Source organism: Dendrobium catenatum, unplaced genomic scaffold (genome assembly GCF_001605985.2).
Source record: "Dendrobium catenatum unplaced genomic scaffold, ASM160598v2 fragScaff_scaffold_231, whole genome shotgun sequence".
Lineage (NCBI taxonomy): Eukaryota > Viridiplantae > Streptophyta > Magnoliopsida > Asparagales > Orchidaceae > Dendrobium > Dendrobium catenatum.
Window position 1 is genome coordinate 1803336 of NW_021318693.1, and position 20252 is coordinate 1823587.

General features: G+C 32.9%; 1 protein-coding gene across 10 annotated transcripts in view; it reads right to left on the bottom strand.

Annotated features, from left to right (window-relative positions):
* Positions 1-1453: 1453 nt before the first annotated feature.
* The window catches only part of LOC110104215 (putative ATPase N2B), a 38334-nt gene continuing 19535 nt past the window's right edge, over positions 1454-20252 (bottom strand). Inside the window, exons 6-15 of one of the 10 annotated variants that reach the window (XM_020833217.2) lie at positions 19282-19539; positions 18297-18407; positions 11264-11386; positions 9964-10085; positions 9818-9887; positions 5774-5866; positions 5386-5513; positions 3447-3588; positions 1853-1946; positions 1454-1778 (exon numbers count right to left, since the gene is read on the bottom strand). In XM_020833217.2, the coding sequence (XP_020688876.1) occupies positions 1854-1946; positions 3447-3588; positions 5386-5513; positions 5774-5866; positions 9818-9887; positions 9964-10085; positions 11264-11386; positions 18297-18407; positions 19282-19539 (1140 nt within the window). In that variant the 3' untranslated portion in view covers positions 1454-1778; position 1853. Of the gene's footprint in view, positions 1947-3446; positions 3589-5385; positions 5533-5773; positions 5867-9817; positions 9888-9963; positions 10086-11263; positions 11387-18296; positions 18408-19281; positions 19540-20252 lie in introns of those variants that run through there. The other 9 variants (XR_002304026.2, XM_028693105.1, XM_020833216.2 and 6 more) reach the window with 9 other exon arrangements.

Genomic DNA, 20252 nt, shown 5'->3' on the forward strand with positions numbered 1-20252 from the left:
ATCATCTATATTTTTGCAAATTTTATATTTCATATTGATATAAAATTTTACATCTTTGATATAGCATATCATAAAATGTTTATAATTTTATTTTATATTTTTAAAATTTTATTTAAATGCACATGGCATTTGCATTTATATTAGTAAAATTCAGAGCCTTTTAAGATCTATTATAAGTAAAATTTTAATAAGAATAAGTTCACTTATTTTTTTAATTTTTATTTATAGGTTTCATTTGAAACAATTTTCTTATTGTTTTTTAACAAAACTTTCTATAAAAAAATGTCCTGAACTAAAAATTTTGGTACAAAAATTTATTTTAGAAAACAATAAAAAAATTATTCCAAACAAAGTAAAAATTTAAGCTTTATTTGAAATCATTTTTTTGTTATTTTAATTTTCATACTACAACCATAATTTTTATTTGATAACTATATTTTAGCAGTTTTTTTAAAAATTACTGTACTAAAAATTTACTTTCTAAAATAACTTAAAAAAAAAACAATTTTCTTCATAACACATTTATAAATATATTTACAAACCGCTACAGCTGTCCTAAGAAAAAAATCTAATCATTACTTTTCATTTTGGGTTGCTCATTAAACAATCGCCCAGCACATTTTTATCACAGTTTTCAATTAAATACAAATTTTGTTTATGAATTTATTTTGAAATTCTAATTCTGCAGGAAACCTACATATCTCAAGCATTGAACGTTCTTTATGAATTTTACATATGAACTCTTCACACTACAAAAAGCTCCTATCACCAACTAGGAAAAAAAAAGCATCAATAATAGACAAAAAATTGTTGACAATCATATTATCAATTGATTGATTCACAATTGATATTCCATCATTCAACACCATCATATCAACATAGATTTCTTTTGAAGCAACCTTTTAACCGCTTTATAAAACTGTTGCGGGAAAAAAAAATAATTAAAGTTATTCTAGAAAGCAACTTTTTAGTAAAAAAAATTTTAGAAGCAATGGTGAAACAAAAATTATAGTTGAAATATGAAAAAACAAAAATTTTAGGGTTGCAGGCCGGGTTCGGGTCGATCCTGATATTGACCCGTCATTATTTGACACGACCTGAACCATCCTATTTTTACAAACAGGTCAGAAATGTCAACCTTAATCCAACACATCAGATTTTTAGGTTGACCTGACCCGACACGAAACCACAGACCTGTCCTACTATCCACGATGCGATTTGGCACCCCTAGTGTTAAAGGCATCTCATGGCTTCATCACACTCAATCCTTCCCAAGCTCTAGGCCACAACAATGTGCTTCTTATCCAAGGTGATGCTCTATGTTTATAATGGTGTCCACCAGTACCCTAAACTTTCCATGGAGCTAGTTTTTCAAGCATGTTTTCTGAGCTATTTCTGATTCTTTTTTTGTTTTTGTTTTTGTGCGAAGTGATCGAAGATGACGTTCATGATAGGCATTAAAGCTATTGAATTCGCTTTACAAGGAGTAAAATACATCAGAAATCTTTCAATATCAAATATCCCAACCCTTTTTTTGTCAAGATTTCACTTTTTTTTTTTTTGAGACTCAACTTTTGGTTTCCAATTTGGGTGTTCTTCCCCTATCAATTTCATTTCCATTATAAGATAAAATTGTATGAAGAGTTCCCCACTTCGCACAAAAGTTGGGTGAATTTAAGCTCATACAATACAATACAAAAGATAAATACCTCTTATTCTTTGCCTATATATATGAATGAATGAATAAGACTTTCGGTAGAACAGTGAGGAATCAATAGCTGCAAATGATGGCTGCAGATATAAAGCAAATGAGCAGAAATATATTGTTGATAACAGGAGGATTGATGCCTACTTTATAGATGTCCATGCTGCTGCTGATACATGGGATGTAAGATATGAACACCTTCGATGTAAAGCGGCTTTTGCATTTCGATCAATCTGGAGACCTGTAAAGATAGCTATAATCTGTTAAAAAAGCTAAGGATGTGCGAGCTTCAAATTAAAATACTATGATTTTCATATATGAATCGTGGTGGATATGGGATGCATCTTACAGGTGAAGAAAGAATATAAAAAATTGAAATCCTTCCATGTAAACCTCGCCCTCTCTCGCTCTCCGCTCGATTTGAGGGTTAGGGCATCACAATCCTACACTTGTTTCTTCTCATAGCGGCCGCCAAACAGCTTTCTGTTCTCCCTCTTCAACTCTTCCCCTCGCAGTTAAGTGAAGGCACTCAACCTAGAATCTCCTGTTTTTTCTTGCTCCAAGATCAAGAACCTATGATAGCAAAACATCTTCTCCTTCCCTTTCAATTGTGAGGTAACCACTAAATCTCTTATTTCTCCTTCATTGTTACCTTCTCAAGTTACTTGCAATCATAGGGATTTATCATAGGCTTGCATTTCCAATGCAAATATACATATTTCTTTAATCGACTTAAGGATTAAATTATTAGCTAGAGATTATTCCACGATCAATATAAAATCATTCGGCATATCTTTACGACCATGTAGGTTAATTAGGTTACACTTAATTCTACAATAATCCCTTTTATTATACACTTTCATGTGTCATTGTAATCATGGCCGTAATCATTGTAGGTGAGGCACGTGCAAACAGAGAGAGGTGAGGGAGGTTTCTATTCTGCTCCTTGTGTGCGGCACCGAGAGATCGAGAGGGAGGGAGTTCGAGTGTCTCTTGTGTGCGGTTCCTTCAAATGAACAAAGAGTGAGGGCTGATCCTGCGGGTCTTCAGCACAGAGAAGTCGAGAGAGCCCGTAAGTATCAGAGTCAGGGAAATTATTGGGTTCAGACACCGGACACAGCTTTCCGTTCGGAGATCAATCAAGTGCAGCCACGTTATCCAGTACCGAGCAATACTAAGCTCGGTATTGTGCAATACTGAGTTCGGTGCTGAACTGTACCGAGCAATATTGAGCTTGGTACTGAGCAATATTGAGCTCGGTACTGATTGATACAGCTCAGTACTGAGTAGGGGCGATGTGACGCATTTTCATTGGGCTCTGGACAGAGTCTGGCGTCCGAACCCAATAATTTGAACTGGGAGAGGGAGTTCCGGCTGTTTTTTTTTTTAGCATACCGTGAGCAGTTATTAGGAGTTAGGTTAGTGGGGTAGTGGTCAGCAGCCATTAAATAGATTAATAAAAAGAGTAAGGAATAAAAGTGGTAGAATTGAAGGAAGGTGGAAGGTTTGGTGCGGAGCAGAATAAATACAGCGCACAGATGTTCTGAACATCCTTGACAAAATCAATGGAAAGTGGCATGGATAATAATATATACACTTTCTTACCATAGAGTAAACAAACTTATACAATTGCTTATGACAATGCCGAACGAAAAGTCATCACACAAAATACTTAATGGACGGGCTTACAAGATAATTGATGAATAGGAGGAATGAACAAAAAAAGAGAGTGGGTACTTACAGCTCTACGGAAGGCAAACATTTCTTCCTGGCCCGACATTAAAGAAGCAATTCCTGTAGAGGTAGGTCCCAAGCCAACACTACCTGCAGTTAAAACATCTCTCCGTAGTCTCACACCTTCAGTCTCGGTCTCAAACTGGAAACTACAACAAAGTTCACCCAGACAAACCTATATTAATATCCCTTTAAATTTGAAAATCTGTTCAATGATTTTCATTTCTCCTCTTAAGTAACAATAAATTAATCATTTATGTTAACTAATCTGTTCAAATCATGTCTCAACGCATCATTTATCAATGTAAATTTTACTAAATAAATTTAAAGGCTCACAATTTGTTTCAAAAAGAAGAAAATTTTATACCTTTCTAAAATAAATGGTTAAGCTATTTAAAGTTTTAGCATTGTTAATTTTATTTTTAAGTTGGAATATTGATCCTGCATCACACAAAAAATTGCAAAGAAGCATACAAATTTATTGAACATTGGCATTGTCAGGTCTCACTTCCTGGGTAAGAAAAGGAGAGAGTTGCATTAGATAGTCGAAAACCAACGTAAAACTTATCGAACAAGCATGACATGAATCATTTAATACATTATGTTGTCGTATAAACGTCTTATACCTTCTTAAAATATATCCATATTAGTTGTCTATAATAATTTGGATATTATTATAGTATATTTAAGTTCAGAATATAAATTAGGTTTCACCTTACTGTTCTGGAAATTTACTTGGGGCCATAGGCAAAATGATCCAATTAAACAGCATACTATTTGATGAATCTTTAAGTAAGGCTTTTAAATTCTTATTTTAGATTTTAAAATTTATTAGCATAATTTGTTCAATATATAAATATAAACATCTTATACTTATACTTTTCTCTTTCTAAGAGGAGAATGCCTATATTTTTCCTAATTTTATCTTTGAATCTACCATCATACAATATAAGTAATGCATGACTCAAATTTCATTAATTTTCACAAATATTTATCTATTCAAAAAGCATATTAAAATAAAAGAACAACAAATAGAATCACTTCAAAAAGTCTATACTTGACCAATGTATTAATGATGCATTTAGATTTTGCTTAATTTTTTGTTATGAACAATATTAGTTATAAGTTATGTCTTAATTTTATAAAAGTAAGATTTGTTTCTCTTTGTTGATCTCTCTTTGTGCCTTGCTCTAATTTGTTTACATCAATTAACTAATCAAAATCATTCAACACATGCAACATATCATTAAGTACGACTACATTTGATTCTAAGCTAGCTGAAATTCTAAACACTTTAAAATCTTAATTATCTTCCAATGCAATCTTAGTCATCTCTTATAATGATTTTGATGCAATTGACTAACAATCAAATGATCTTACAAATCCTTGAAATTTTTTTTAATACTAATTTTAATGATGTTAAGGAGAATGAATGCTTTCAATCTTACATTTGAAGGTGATCAATCTCTTGGGTAGAGAGAGCTGATTTAATCTTATAGTTAAAGCCCTAATTTTTGCTAATGTATACTGCTTACAATTTATGCCCACATTTATCATATCGAATTACTTTTCTAGCCAAATACCTTGACATGAAAATTACAAGTCGAGCAACACACCTTTTGCTACAAGAGTGGAAATGCACTTAGTTTATGTTAGAGAAGATTGGTCGACAACAGAGAGAAAGTTAAAGCAATCCATACAGTATCAATAAAGTGCACTTTAATGGCCATATCTGAATTCTAAGAACAAAAATAAATAAAAAGTGCTGAACTTAGAAGAAGGTTCCAGTACTTGAATTAGAAAAATTGAGAAGAAGAAGTACGTTCCCAGGGAATGCATCTTTCCACAGACATACAAGCTCATGATTTACTCTAGAAAGGTGAGGGCCATGCACATTAGTGATTTTTTTAATGCATCTTTGCACAAACGTACAAGTTCATAATTACCTCTCCAGATCAAAAAGTGTTCCCTCATCAGTTCCTTCAAACAGATCCTCAATCGAGGCATCTGCTAAACAGAAAAGGCAGCAGTGGTGGTTATATAGCTCATCAATGAGTGTAATAAACCTTCTAGCCTGGGGATTAAAGTCAAAGCTGAATAAGAAATAAGTTATCAGGCAGCAGAAGATGAGAAAATTGGAATAGCAATAACAGGGCAGTGCTGGTGTCTTGTAAGACCTCCTGCTCAATTAGAACAGGCTAGTAGCAACCTTGAGATACATAAAACATGAAGTGATAGGAAAAACAATTCAATTATCACTATATTTATTTGTTCTTAAAGTAATTATAACTTACCTTGAATTAAAAATGTTAACATAAACAAGAAAATTTGTACCTTGTCTCTAATCCTCATGCTCATCATAGGAATATCGGAAATGAAAATTGTGTGGTAATTCCTAGCAATCGCAATGTAGTCTGCTGCACCAGTCTAAGCATAAAGATTTGAATAAGCTACAATACCCAATAAAATTCAAGGAAAAAGATCTTAACAAAAAAATAGAAATAAATTTCTTTAACCAGTTAATGTTACAACTGAAAAACATTGTTGATACTGCAAAATCCCAATCTTCACACTAAATGTATAAGTATTTGATGACTGTTTTCTACCCTTCAATGAAAGCAGAAGTTTGCATTGCTTGCTTAAGTTGCATAGACATTAACAGACAGCATGTAATTACCTACTAAGTCTGTTTCTACAAAATAAGCAGTTAAGACTCCTAAAATATCTCTCATGAACCACAAAAAATGCCACAATGTTCATATTCCAGCATGCATCAATAAAAACTCTTAAAGTTGAGTGGGGAATTTACGAACTTCTGCTCCAGTTAGGGCATAGTCATCTTCATTATCATTAAGCATAGAAATAACAACAACATCATCCTCACCCCAACTATTTGGTCAGCTTTATGTTTACTTAGTTTCTATTTGTTTTTGTTAAGTATAGTCTGAGGTGTTAAATTTATTCTTTGTAAATTAATTTGAACAACATATATCCACATTATCTTAGGTCTATCCATTCTCCATTATAATCCTCTAACTCTAATTTATTTATATGCCTAATAGGTGCATTTTCTATAACTCATCGCACATTTCCAAACCACCTTAGTCTATTTTACAAGTTTTCATCCAAACATTCTCAATTTCACTACATTCAACTTAGCTATCAATGACATTTTTTGCCATCTAACACTTCGATGCATACAACACGTCAGCATAACTACAATTCTATAAATTTTGCCTTTAAGTTTCCATGGTATTCTCTTATCACCTAACACTCATAAGATATTTTGTTGTTAGTATCATGACATAACCTATGCTTAATACCTCTCTCCCAAAGTTTTAAAGTATGACACTTAACTTAATCCCTCAACAATTCGCACACAGTTGTGCATCACTTTTATTCTTAAAAATTGGAATTATCATATTTTATGTATTCATCTAACATCATTTTAGTCTTTAAAATAATATTGAAAAATATATGAACTCAATGATGATTGTTGATGCAATCCTACTATATATAGACTTAGTCACTCTACAAATAGTTCTACGAATAGTTAGTGTTCACATATTTTTATTAATTTCAATATATCTTTGACACACCTTTAATGTACAACAAATCAATTAATATGATACTCGATCATATATCTTCTCAAGATCTATAAAAACTACACGAATATTCCTTTAATTTAATTTCTTGCAAACATACAATATTTATCCTTTGTCTAATCAATCTATCCATAGCTATCATCTTTCCATTCAAGTCCACTAAATCAATGCAAAAATATAATTTTACTTTTAGACTTAGTCTACCATTTATTTGCTTTTCATCATGATCGAGTTTATGTTGTGACAAGAGCTAGAGAAATGTAGATGAACACTAGAAATGCAAGAAATTCATATTAAGGAATAATCATTCTTGATGATGAAGTCCTAAAAAGACTTGGTTAGAAAATATTAGAAATGACCTTTCTTTATTAGATTTAGATGAGAATTTGACCATTAACAGGACACAATGGAGAAAAAGGATTCATGCAGCTGACCCCACATAGTGGCATAAAGGTTTGTTGTTGTTGACTTGTTGTTGATGAAGTCCAAAGAGTTTACGACAGTAGAAAGTAGATGCAAGATGACTAAGGTTTAGAGTTTCTTAATGTGGTTAATATGACTCACAATATGCTTTCTGTTGACCTCCACCTATACTCCAAAAGTTAATGCGATCAAGTACGACGTGAATGACAACCAACGAACATGACGCTACTCTAAATGAAAATCAAAGCGCCCCGATCATGCTCGTTGAAGAGGTAGACCACTCAAACATCATTCAATTGCAAAATGTGCCACATCAATGCATTAAAGATGTCAAATTTACCAAATAGGAGCTGCTTGTGCACGACTCGATCAAATAATGATGAAAAGCAACCTTAGGTGGGTGCACCGCTATGCAAACTAGCCAAAACACATTCGATCCTAAAACACATGTCGTTGTGATGAAAATATAAAATTACACAAGGGATGCCTCGCGCAATTACTCTGAGCAAAGTCAATTGAAATCGATGGACTATGGACTCGAATGTTGGATGACGTCGACCTTTTGAGAAATAGACTTCGCTGTTACATTAAAAATGTCAAAATTACCCAAAATAGACACTCATATTTCCTTGGTCATCACACGAGCGAAAGTCCAAAATCAACACAAGTTTCGAGTCGATAAAACAAAAATCGAGATGCATAATCGTTGAGAAGTTTTACGCAAGAGCAATTTACGTTTAAATGTTATATTTGAAATATTACTTTATGTAATTATATATATATAACCTATCATATTCTTATCCTCTGCCTAATCCTGCTTCAGCCCATATCTTTTTCCCATCCTAGTCGTCCAAGGACAAAATTTTAAAGTAAGTATTATTGAGAAATTAATTAATTAAAAAATCACAAAAAAGGTTTTTAAGAGTAGCCTTAGTCGCCCACAACAAGCGACTAGCTCCTCCACTCAAATGATGACAGAGCAAAGTAATGCTAAAGTAAGTTGTTTTTTTTACCTATACATTATTATTTTAACTATACATGCCAAAGTACTTTGTTTTTTCTTTTTTATTTTCATTGGTACTGGCTGACCGTTCAAGTGATTGGTTTATATTTTTGCCTTATTATTTAATTTAATATGTCTAAATCATGATTATTATTATTAATTAAATAGAAACTTAAATAATGATTATTTGTCATATTAGTTAAGATTGCTATAGGCAAAATAAAAATAATCAGATATAAAAATTATTTGATCATATTTATTCTGAAATAAATTATACCTTTATCTAAATGATTTTAACATTGATCATTTCAAATACTTTTCAAGATTAAATCCACATCTTAAATTTACTAAAATCATATTTTTAAGGGGTTTACTAAAACTTGCTTGAGTTAACTAATACTTTCATCTGAAAAGTTTATATTTTGATTCCAAGATTTATTTCAATCAGGTTTATCAGTGAGAATGGAAAAGAATGTGGGTCACAGGACTCCCACCGTATTAATTGATAAAAATTGTGCGACTTATAGTTCTACTATTGAATTACTAAAAAAATAGAAAAATCATAATGATTAAATATTTAATTAAGAAACAACAACAACGTTAAGCCTTTGTCCCACTACGTGGGGTCGGCTACATGAATCTTTTTTCTCCATTGTATCTTGCTATAAGTCAAATTCTCGTTTAAATCCAATAAAAAATATCATTTCTAATATTTTCTAACCAAGTCTTTTTAGGTCGACCTCTAGCTTTCTTAACATAAGTCAAATCTAACACCTCTACTTTTCTAACCGGGTCATCGGAAGGCCACCGTTTTATGTGACCAAACCATCTAAGGTGAGTCTCTCTAATCTTATCTTCTACTGGAGCTACTTCAACCTTTTCACGTATATGCTCATTTCGTATCCTATCTCTAAGGATAAATCCACTCATCCACCTGAGCATCCTCATCTCTGCAACACTTAACTTAATATTATGCTTCTCTTTTAATGGCCAACAAATATTTAATTAAGAAAAAAAGATTAAAAATATATAAATATTCCTAGCCACACGTTAAACAGGCAATTGGAGTTGCAGTTCATTCATGTTGAGTAATACATGAGATAAAAATTCTTTTTTTTTTTCACAAATCTTTAACAATGAAACATAGCGATACCAAAAGTTGCTCTCAATGTAATGTATTTCCTGCCTTCTGAATGTATTTCAGTTTTAAGTTGGGCATTCCAATGAATGCCCAACTTAAAACTAGAATTATGGAGAAACAAAAAGATTGTAGATCCATATATCACTATAATTAAGGAGATTGAAGTTTATCAAAATATCAAGTAAAAGGAGCATTAAGTACATTACCGCACGCCCACACAGATAGTCAAAGTTGAACCTCGCTATTCCACTGCAGCTTTCAGGCACCATCAGAACTCTGATAGTTGACACATGAACGTGTTCCGATAAGGATTCTATTTAGTTGAAAAAAATAAGAGGTTTAGATGCCTCACCTTCCAAACATTACAGAGATGGCATTGAAAGTGGGCTTTACTCCAGATTGGGAAATAACTTCTTTCCATATTTTATCAAATTCTCTGCAATTATCAGAATTCAATGGCCAGAAATACCGAACCTGAAATTAGCACATATTTGAAAACACAGAAAGAACATGAGGCATTGACAGAGCCCAGGTGGTCGCGTAGAAATAAACCTATTAATAGCTACAGAAATTTCAAGAATCCCAACTATATACAAAAGGCACAATAATATTTAACAAAATTTTTAAGGAAAGCAAGAGGGTAACATCAAGCTAATTTGCACAAACAGTTTCAAACAATGAGTATAACAAATAAAGACCAACACAATGAGCATGACAGATCCAAGCTAGTTTTAGCTGTGGACTTTGAAAACCACACAAGCTTAAACTTCCACCCTTCTGTGGGCCCTAAAAAGCAGTGCCCCTGCCATTGCGAGATTGAGTAATGTCATTTTTAGAATATATTTTTAAAATATTGGAGATAACACTACCCATACGCTTTGCGTTCTAATGAAGAATTTGTTTCTTAGTTCGAAAGTTTTCCAAGGGTGCAAGCACCAAAGAATAATTCTCTCTTCTGTGAGGGAGAACACTTTGAATTGAGGCTAGCGGTAGATTCTCTCTTATAAATGTGTCATTGCAGATACCACTAATTGGTTGGAAGACTCATCTATCTGTCACGCCTGACATTCTCTTTTTGTCAATGTAACAATTCAATACATGGATAATCACACAGAGAAGTATATGATGTTGTACAAAAGATATTATTGCAACTTTAAAAGGTCAATGGGAAAATGTCTATTTTTCAAGAAGGAACAAATAGGAGTACTGAAATATTTACTGATATTGATCAAACATACAATGGGATTACATCTCATCCCAAACACGTAAAACACCTCAATAACATACATAAATAGTCCCGGAATTTTTCTGATATTTAAAAGCAGTGCCTATAAGAGCCAAATAAGTGGAAAAAGTTTAGGTTAAAGCTTTATATTTGAGAAACATATAGTGAAGCAAAACAATGAAGAACAAAGCTAGCATTATTGTTCGGTAGCTAGTCAACAGATGATATTTATGATTATTTTAGAACATACCAAAACTACAGATCAACTAGACAAATTTAAGCAAATCAAAGCAAAAAGCTGACTAAATTTAGTGCCAAATTTGATTCTAGTTGGCTTCTATTTCAATCTTGTTTTGGGCTAGAACAAACATGTCCAACCTGTTCATACCTTCACAAAAAATCACCCTATGATTTAAAACAAGCTTACCTGATTGCTATTTTCAGAAGGCATTAGGCGACGATAATCGATCTCACTTCCAACACTGATTTTCTGGCAGCATTCATCCAATTTAGATACAAGTTTCTGAAAGATCTCCTTCTGCATACCATCCTAAAATTTGAATAAAATTAATGTTAGTCATCATTATTATCATTAGCCTAAAAAATTGTAAATATTTTATTCTCAAATCATTATATTGAGTGCTACAATTCCAAGCAACATTATTATTCTTACATAAAGAATTCCATAAGTTTATGAGACAAAAAAGCTAAAATATCAGATGACCAATTGTGAAGGTCTATTCTTGTAACCGGCAAAGTTACTTCAAGAAACAACTGAAGTGAATATCTTTTCCACTTCTATGAAGCTTTCTTGTTTGAAGATTGGTTAAAGGACAATTCTGGACGCACATTTTCATGTGAAGAAGATATAAAGGTTACGAGTATAAACAATTGTGTAACTGTGAGCTCCGCAAATTCGCACCCTCTCTTTCTTTTGTGTGGCAGTCGAGGAGAATTTTAACAAGCTTAAGTTCCAGGGTAAATTTTGAGAAAGACAGATTGAGTTTTAGATAAGACAATACCTAGAGATTTCACCATCATTTCATTAGGACTTTATGATATGAGTTCAATTTTCCTATAGGCGCAAGCCCCTGTAATTAATTACCCCTCCCGACAATGAGAGAGGACTTTCGATTAAGGCTAGTCGTTAAATAGATATATAGCATCCAACATATAGTAGTAGCTGATTTTGATATTTGAAAATAGAAATTTTACCACCGTGCACTTAAAGTGGATGGTGGGGGGATTATGATAGACTCGATCAAGATCTCATGGTTCCATCGTCCCAGGCCATCATGGTCCCTAGTTTATTTAGCCAGAGGAAATAGTCGACCCAACTTGGCCGAAGGATCATTATCGGTAGCCATGGGTTGCTTCGTCCAAGGGTATCTTGTAGACTTGGGGTGAATATTTGCCTACGGTGACAAATTTGAGCCTGACTTAGCTAACAAAGGGCTTTGTGCCTTATCAATTATATATCCTATTGATTATTATTCAAAAATTTAGAGTCGTTGGGGAACATATATGTTTTGGCCATGACCGTAATTTAGTTGTATCATTTAGCAGCAAAACCACCAGATCAGAATGCCCCGGTCATAAACATTTACCAATGGTGTCATTTGGCGACGAAACCACCAGTTAGAGGACATGTGTCACGTCCTTACTGGCAGGAGATAATTTGACACTGAATTTGAATGATATTCTTAACTAGGCATTCGCTCTTTATGAGCTGAAGTTATATTCAAATTTATCCATCTCGACAAACTGTTGCGGAGAGTGGATAGATTTTGCTTTGAGTTATTAGATAATTAACTTTTAATTTTTAAATATTAATATTATTAATAGATGCAGAACTTTAGATATTTGATAGATTTTGAAGAATCAACCCCTCCAGTTGAGATTTAAATTCAACATTGTCATTATCGGTGTTTATATATAGGTATTGTTATTTCATTAATTGGTCCTTTCCAACTCTATTTGCTTGCAAACAGAGGATCAGGTCCAGTTCTTAATTTTTGAAGTTATCATGTAGATATCAGAAATCGGGGTATTCATTTTAACATGTGAATTTTCTTTGTAAGAGACCTTGAATGTCTAATATGATGTATAAAATAAAATACTCTGATTGGCGATGCGACCATGTATTTGTTCGATGGTTTAAGTCATGTCAACTCAGGTTCATTCAAAGAAGAAGATCCGACTTGAACTTAAATTCACTTTTGACACGCGTAGCATCCTTAGGGATCACATGTTTATATATAATATATATATCACATCGTCGGGGCCCATGTGGGTACATGCTTTTGAGTGCATTTCCCATAATGTATTTATATGGTGGCTATATGTATGTAATGTTATGGATGTTTATGACATATCTGCAAATTCACATACACACTCATGTATTCATTTGCATGTTGACATACTTGCACATGTATTTGTATGTTTACATGTATAGATGTGTATTAACAATGCATTTTCGCACTACTTAATGTGCTTGCATGATATTTTTCGTATGTTGCATGATGACTTAATGCATTAACGTAACATATAATTTATTTGCATGTCGACATAATGCGCTAATATGCACAGTGCCTTTTTGCATGTTAGATGATGCGTTTACATAATGCATTTTGCATTTTGCAAATTATATATTCACAGGGTGTTTGCATGTTAGATATATGCCTAATCTATCTATATGTAACTTAATGCACAATGCATTTTTGGAATAACATGCATTCAAGATGAGTTTGTATTGTACAATTGTTGGCTTTCCAAAATATTTGTGTAATGCTTTGAACACATTAGTATGCATAAATGCACATTGTCGGAATATCATATGTTTCCAAGATAATGACGCACTTCTTGAGGCAGCAATTGGGGCTGTCATACGCTTCTCGAGACTACTGCACTCAAAGCAGTGACACGTTCCTCGAGACGATGCATTTCAATTTGGTAAATTATATTACGATGCATGAGGGGGTATTTTGAAATATTTAAATCTAACCAATTGCACAAATGATTATCGTTAAAAAGTGCGCAAGATTTCATTTAAGGGCCTACAAATGCCTTATATCCGCTTGTACAAGTATTGCAGATCCGATGGCGTGAAAGCGTATTAGTTTTCGGTTGTTGCATATAGGAGAGAAATCATTTAGTTCATGTTTGACTCATTCAAATTATCACTTAGCACAACTCGTAGATGATGTTTGCTTTGTAAGTGAGCTATATTGTTCTCAACGAATTTCCCGTTGTCACCTATGATAACTTGGCACTGCGAATTTTCTGCTTCTGCTTACAGGTGAATTGTAGTTTTCACTACAAATTTTCCACTTCTGTTTACAGATGAAATGTAGTTTTCACTACAAATTCCCCTCTTCTACCTACAGGTGAACTATAGTGTTTATGCTACGAGTTGTTTGTTGCTTCTCATAGGTGGACTGTTGTGCAATGCATATTTCATTAACACTATTTGTGGGCAGGTAGTAGGCATTCAAAGCCACCAGCTATCACAAATATGTGAACTGTGTTCAGTATAACATCCTCCAAAATTGCTTATGGGTAAGGCTATTGTGTGTATTACAACAAGCTGCACTAAGTTCAAGTCTTCCAATATTGCTTTCAAGTAGGACTACTATGTGCATCAAAAGTTCATGCGCTCTACCCTACGCATACCACCTCAACTCGTAGGCAAGGTGTCGTGAGTATCGCAAGTTTATGCTTTTCACTTGTGGAGAAGCCACATTCCTCGTGATTCTGCTATTTCAATTCGTAGGCAGATTACTGTGTGCAAAACAAGTCCTCTACTCTTGTTTGCAAGTGCTTGCATTCATTGCAAATATTTTGCCTTTTTCCATAGACAATATGCTTTGTTTATTGCAATTCCCTTATTTATATTTGTAGGAGATCCATCACATTCGGTGCATGTCCTTCTTACTTATGCCATTCAATGTGATTATTTATATTCACTTGCAAGCATAATTGAGATTAATATTGCAAGTCAGCTATTATTGTTTAAAAGTTTCATATCATAGCCTATACATAGGATATATCCTCTACAATTTCATCACCGCTTGTAAGCAAGTCATGCTTGAAGTTCTTTGTCCACTATGGGTTCCCTGTTCGTTCATTTGTGTTCAATTTTCATTATTGTGCAAATTGTAATTTTATTTTAGGTATTTATTCAAGTATGGGTTTCTGTAATTTGGCTGTCATCAAGTCCCCTGTAGTTAAATGCTAATGATGTAAAAGCCAAATAAGATAATTTTGTTCATCCGGATGCGTCGATTCAAAGGAACCAACCAACCAATTTTGCCTCACACAAAGATGCAAGGAGGTCGGGCGAGCAGAGAGGGGAGATCAAGGAGAGTGAACACGTGTGAGAAATAGAGAGTGAGTGAGAGACAAAGACAAATAGAGAAAAGGAGAAAGATAGATGAAGATAAAAAGAGAAATGGAGTAAAAAAAAGAGATGAGAAAATTAAAAGAAGAACAAATCGAAGAGAACAATGAGGAAGATCAGAATTGCGATGGTGAATGCAAGAGAAAGCACCATTCAAGTGTAAGTAAGGTGATTAGATTCAAGGTTCAATCTTGTTTCTTCATCTATTCTAAGCAAAATTTTAACCTAATATTTCAACTCCAAATCAGTAAACTTACTGTTTTTAATTTACATACAGGTTAACTTTGTCAGGACCACAATTTTGATTGCTCCTATTCTAGGAGACCATAAATTTTATTCAATTATTTAAGAAAATTTTAAACGAGAATAAAAATCAATGACATGACAAATTGGTTGAAGCCTTGTGGCCTACCATATCACATACAAGGCCCCAATTCAATCAACCTCATTTTCTTTAGTTCATGGAGCACAAGTCGATCTCTCTTTGAAAGTACAACTTCCACCTCTTAGAGTTGCAATCAACCATTATATTAAAAGTGAACAAAATCGTCAACTAAGGTTGGAAAAACTTGATGGCTTAGATTAGAAGCATTTTCATGCTCAACAAAATTTTTAGTTGTATCAAATAGGTATGGTTCAAGCTCTCATGACAAATTGGTCCATCCTAAAACTTTCAAGATTGGTGACTTAGTCGTAGTCTTTGCATAATGATTTTAGTTTATTGTAAAAAAAGGTGGTAAGTTCGAGCCTATGTGGAAAGGTCCATTTGTGATTAAAAAAACCTATCAAGGAGGGTCTTATTAGCTGATTGATTATAATGGAGTATGTCCTATTTTGTCTATCAATGGATATTATCGTACAAAATACCACAATTGATTGTATCCAAATTTCTAACTACATCAATAAGTGAATTTTCTCTCAAATAGAAATGCTCCTTTCATTCAGTTGTCAACTGGGTCCAGATTACCAAAATTTGGCCTAAAGTCCAAATAAAAAATCTTCTCTCCAAAAGAAAAAAAAAACCAATCTTAGTACCAAATACTAAATTCATGGTTCTCAAATAGGGGTTTCTTAGAAACTTGGAAGCCTAGGAAGAACTCAAACCTTCCAAGGTCTCTTCTAGCTTAGTCTTTTACATTTAGTTCAACTCAAATTGAACATCAATATATTTATGCCAAGTTAGATTTTATTGATAGCTAAAATACCCTTTCATATTCTCAAACATTAAGCTTTTATTTAGCCCAAACAGATGATCATAGCCTAAATGTCGCTAAGATTTTAGTAGCCAAAATACCCCTTACTTTTAACATACAATAAGATATCCCCAAAACCCTTTAGGAGACACTAAATGTCCCTAATTCTTTTCAAGTGATAGTCAAAATATCCTTAAACCCTAAGGTGGTAGACAAAATGCCCTTAACTTTTAGGAGATGTAAGATATCCCTAAGACTCTTTAGGAAACACCATATGTTTCTAATCATTTTCAAGTGGAATAAAAAAAATCCTTGAACATTTAGGTGGTAGCCAAAATACCCCTAACTTTTAAGAGCTAGTAAGATATCCCTAAAACTTTTTTGGAGACACCAAATATTCCTAATCTCTTTCAAGTGATATTCAAAATATCCTTGATCATATAGACATATAGGCGGTAGCCAAAATGCCCTTAACTTTTGGAAATTTTTTAAAATGATATCATTGAAAAATTATTTTCGTCAAAATGAATTAAAAAATAATAAATTTAAAAGTGATGCCAATCATTGCCTTAGGTAACGATTGGTAATTGAACTGGTTGGATAGCTGGTGGTAGGCTAATTTGGGATGACGAGCTGAGTTGCCGGACTGAGTTGGCAGACCTCATCATGTCATTAGCTGAGCTACTGACTAGTTAATTTTTAAGTTTTATTTACTTTAAAGTAAATTTATAAATATATAGTTTAATTTAAATTTATATATAATTATAAAAAAAGGGAATTAGATAATAAAAAAAAAGAAAACTAAAAAAAGAGAAAAACAAATAGTTAAATTAAAAATTATTTGACATATTTTTTTATTTTTTGCAAAAAAAAAAAAAAATCAAGTCGTTATCCCTTTTCTCTTTAATTAAACTAAAATTTTAATGGTTTATTTTTAAATGATATCAGAGAAAAAACTAACCAGTTGTTGGATTTTTTATTTATTTATTTTCAGTTTTTATGAATATATATAAATTTAAACAAAATTATATATTTATAAGTCATACTTTAAACTAAATAAAACTAAAAAAGTAGCCAGTCATTAGCACAACTAATGAATTGATGCCGTTTTCGATCAGCAAACTTAGCCTACCAGCTCGCCCGTCAAATCAGCCTGCCGCCAGCTCAATAGTCAGTCGTTGCCTAAGGTAACGACCAACATCACTTTTAAATTTATTTATTGTTTATTCTTTTTGACAAAAAAAACTTTTAATTGATATTACTTTAAAATTTTGTCCTTTAACTTTTGGGAGATAGTAAGATATCCTTAAGCTCCTTTAGAAGTAGCCAAAATACTTTTGATCAAATCAAAACTTTCTAGAGATAACACAATGCCCTAGAACCCCTTAGGAGTTCACAAAATACTACTAAATCTCTCTTTCAAGAGTTTTCAAAACTCTTCATGCTTAAGGTGATAGAAAGAAATTTCCTTATCTTTGTAGATCTTTCCTAATACAAATTTAGGCATTCATAAATCTTTCATTCCCTTCCCAATCATACCCCATTTGGTTTGGAGGGCCTTACTTGATCATTATTGGCTAATGCCAATACATTTGACATACTTCCATAAATTTACCAAGCCTATTGGAGTACCTTTGGAATCTGAAGGGAACAAAGTTAGCTCAAAAATTGAAGTTAGAACTCTAAAGTACTTTTGAAAACCCCAAGAGTGGGGGCATAACTAACTATTCTACATTTACTAAAAGTGCCAGTAGCCAAAGATAAGTATTTTTTAATATGATCTTGAAACAATCACCAGGAGAAGAAAACCAATATATGTGGGAATAGATAAAGTATTATCTGTAAGATTATCTTCATGTGAGGCTCACCTGATTCAAGTCTTCAGGAGCCCTATTACTGGTAGCAACAAGAATCGTCCCGCTACTTAGTAAGCTGCTTAGGATTCCAGATAATGCCACTATAGCAAAAACATCAACAGTCTGTAGAGCACAAAACAATTTGAAATGTACAAGGCTTGAATAACTAATAGACACAACACAGAGCAAAGATACAGAGCTAAGATTATCAGAGATTTTAACTGGGTTTTTTCTTTTCTTTCATACCCAAAGTTGGATTTCCAACAGAGAATAAGTAGATATGACGAAAATATTTTGTGAAAATTCATCTATTAAAGAAGAACTGATGTCAGAACATGCAGACTCGAATGCAGGATTAGTATGAGTGGAAAATTTAGGAGTGATTATGGTCTGGCAAATCTATAAGACCAAGTATGGCTGAGAACAGGAAGAGGAGGGGAAATACAAATGGATATGTTGGGAAATAGGTGAAATTTATGCAAACACAGAGAGCAAAAAAGAAAATAAAAACACAAAAGTGAAAATCAACGCAAAAAAAAAAAAAAAAAAAAAAAAAAAAAAAAAAAAAAAAAAACACACAAGAATTTCATACAGATTCACTTAATTGATTGCTACACCATGTTGCCATAGCTATATATTTCACCACGGTTAATTGAAGAATCATAACTCTAATTTATCATAAATGTCTGAGGCAATGCATCCCCTTTTTCTCGCTTTATAAAGACAAAACCTATGGCATCCAAAAATATATATAGTAAAAATTCCTGAAATGGCGTACGACTAAGTCTGTGTAAAATATGTTCTGCTTAAGGCAAAATTTAGGACCCACAATTTAAAATGTCAACTCTATGGCACCAAGTATGGCCAAGAGAAAGAAAGGGAGAGGGGAGGAGATTTCTATCTGGTTTCTTTATATGTGATACATGACTTAGACAATAATACGTACAAAAAAGAGAAAAACGTGATTTTTATAAAGTAATATAATTCCATGATGTACCTGAATCTCATCAAAGCAAAGAATTGTTGCCCCACTTTTAGCTGATTGTCTGTCAACGAGAAACTTATCAGCTACAGCATGGAGTATATGCTTCTCCCGAGTCTCTTGCTTATATCTCTCTTCTCCAATTAACCATTCCTTTACTTTTGAATCAAATGGAAGGTTATGTATCCAGGTGAACATACGGGAATGTAGAGATTTGTCTTTAATTTTGTTCTTCCATGCATTATGCATATGCTCATGTATCTCAAGCATTGCCTAAAAAAATAGCAGTTCAATTACATAAACCATAAAAACATCATCATCAATATTGCTTTGGTTGGGAGTAATAAAAAAGCAAGCATTAATATCATGACAAGAAGAAATGTGACATTAATTAACTGTTTTTTTAAGATAAAAAACAATCTCAAATATTTTATTACATTAACATAATGACAGTTATAGATAAGTAGGCACAAGACTAGTTACAAAGAAAAAAGGACATTTCAAATCACTTTCACACAAGAAACTGATGATTATTCAATTTAAGGAATGCCGCGGACGGAACTCAAATATGTGATCTGAACCCAGGAACCAGGAAGCATGCTGTTTCAGTTAGAGCTCTACAACAGATTAATAACGATTTAGATAAAACGTTCATAGAAATAATTTCTTTGGAATGTTAACAAACTTTTAAGGTTGTGCATATTTTTCCTATTTGAATTTTCCTTTTCTCCCACTCTTAATTATAGTCTTGCAAAAAAATTTATGATTTTTTATCCATGAGTGGTAAGGTTGTGACTTAGTTGCAAAATAGTTGTACTAATGTACATGATGGGATTAAATATCAAGTTTTCTTTCAATTTTTAACACAATTAGGGAGATGAATATCCTTTGGGCGATCAATTCATTAAAAAGAGTACATGTTTTAAATATCTCGAGTCTATTGTTCAAAGTAGTGGTGAAATAGATGGGGATATTTGTTCGCTCAA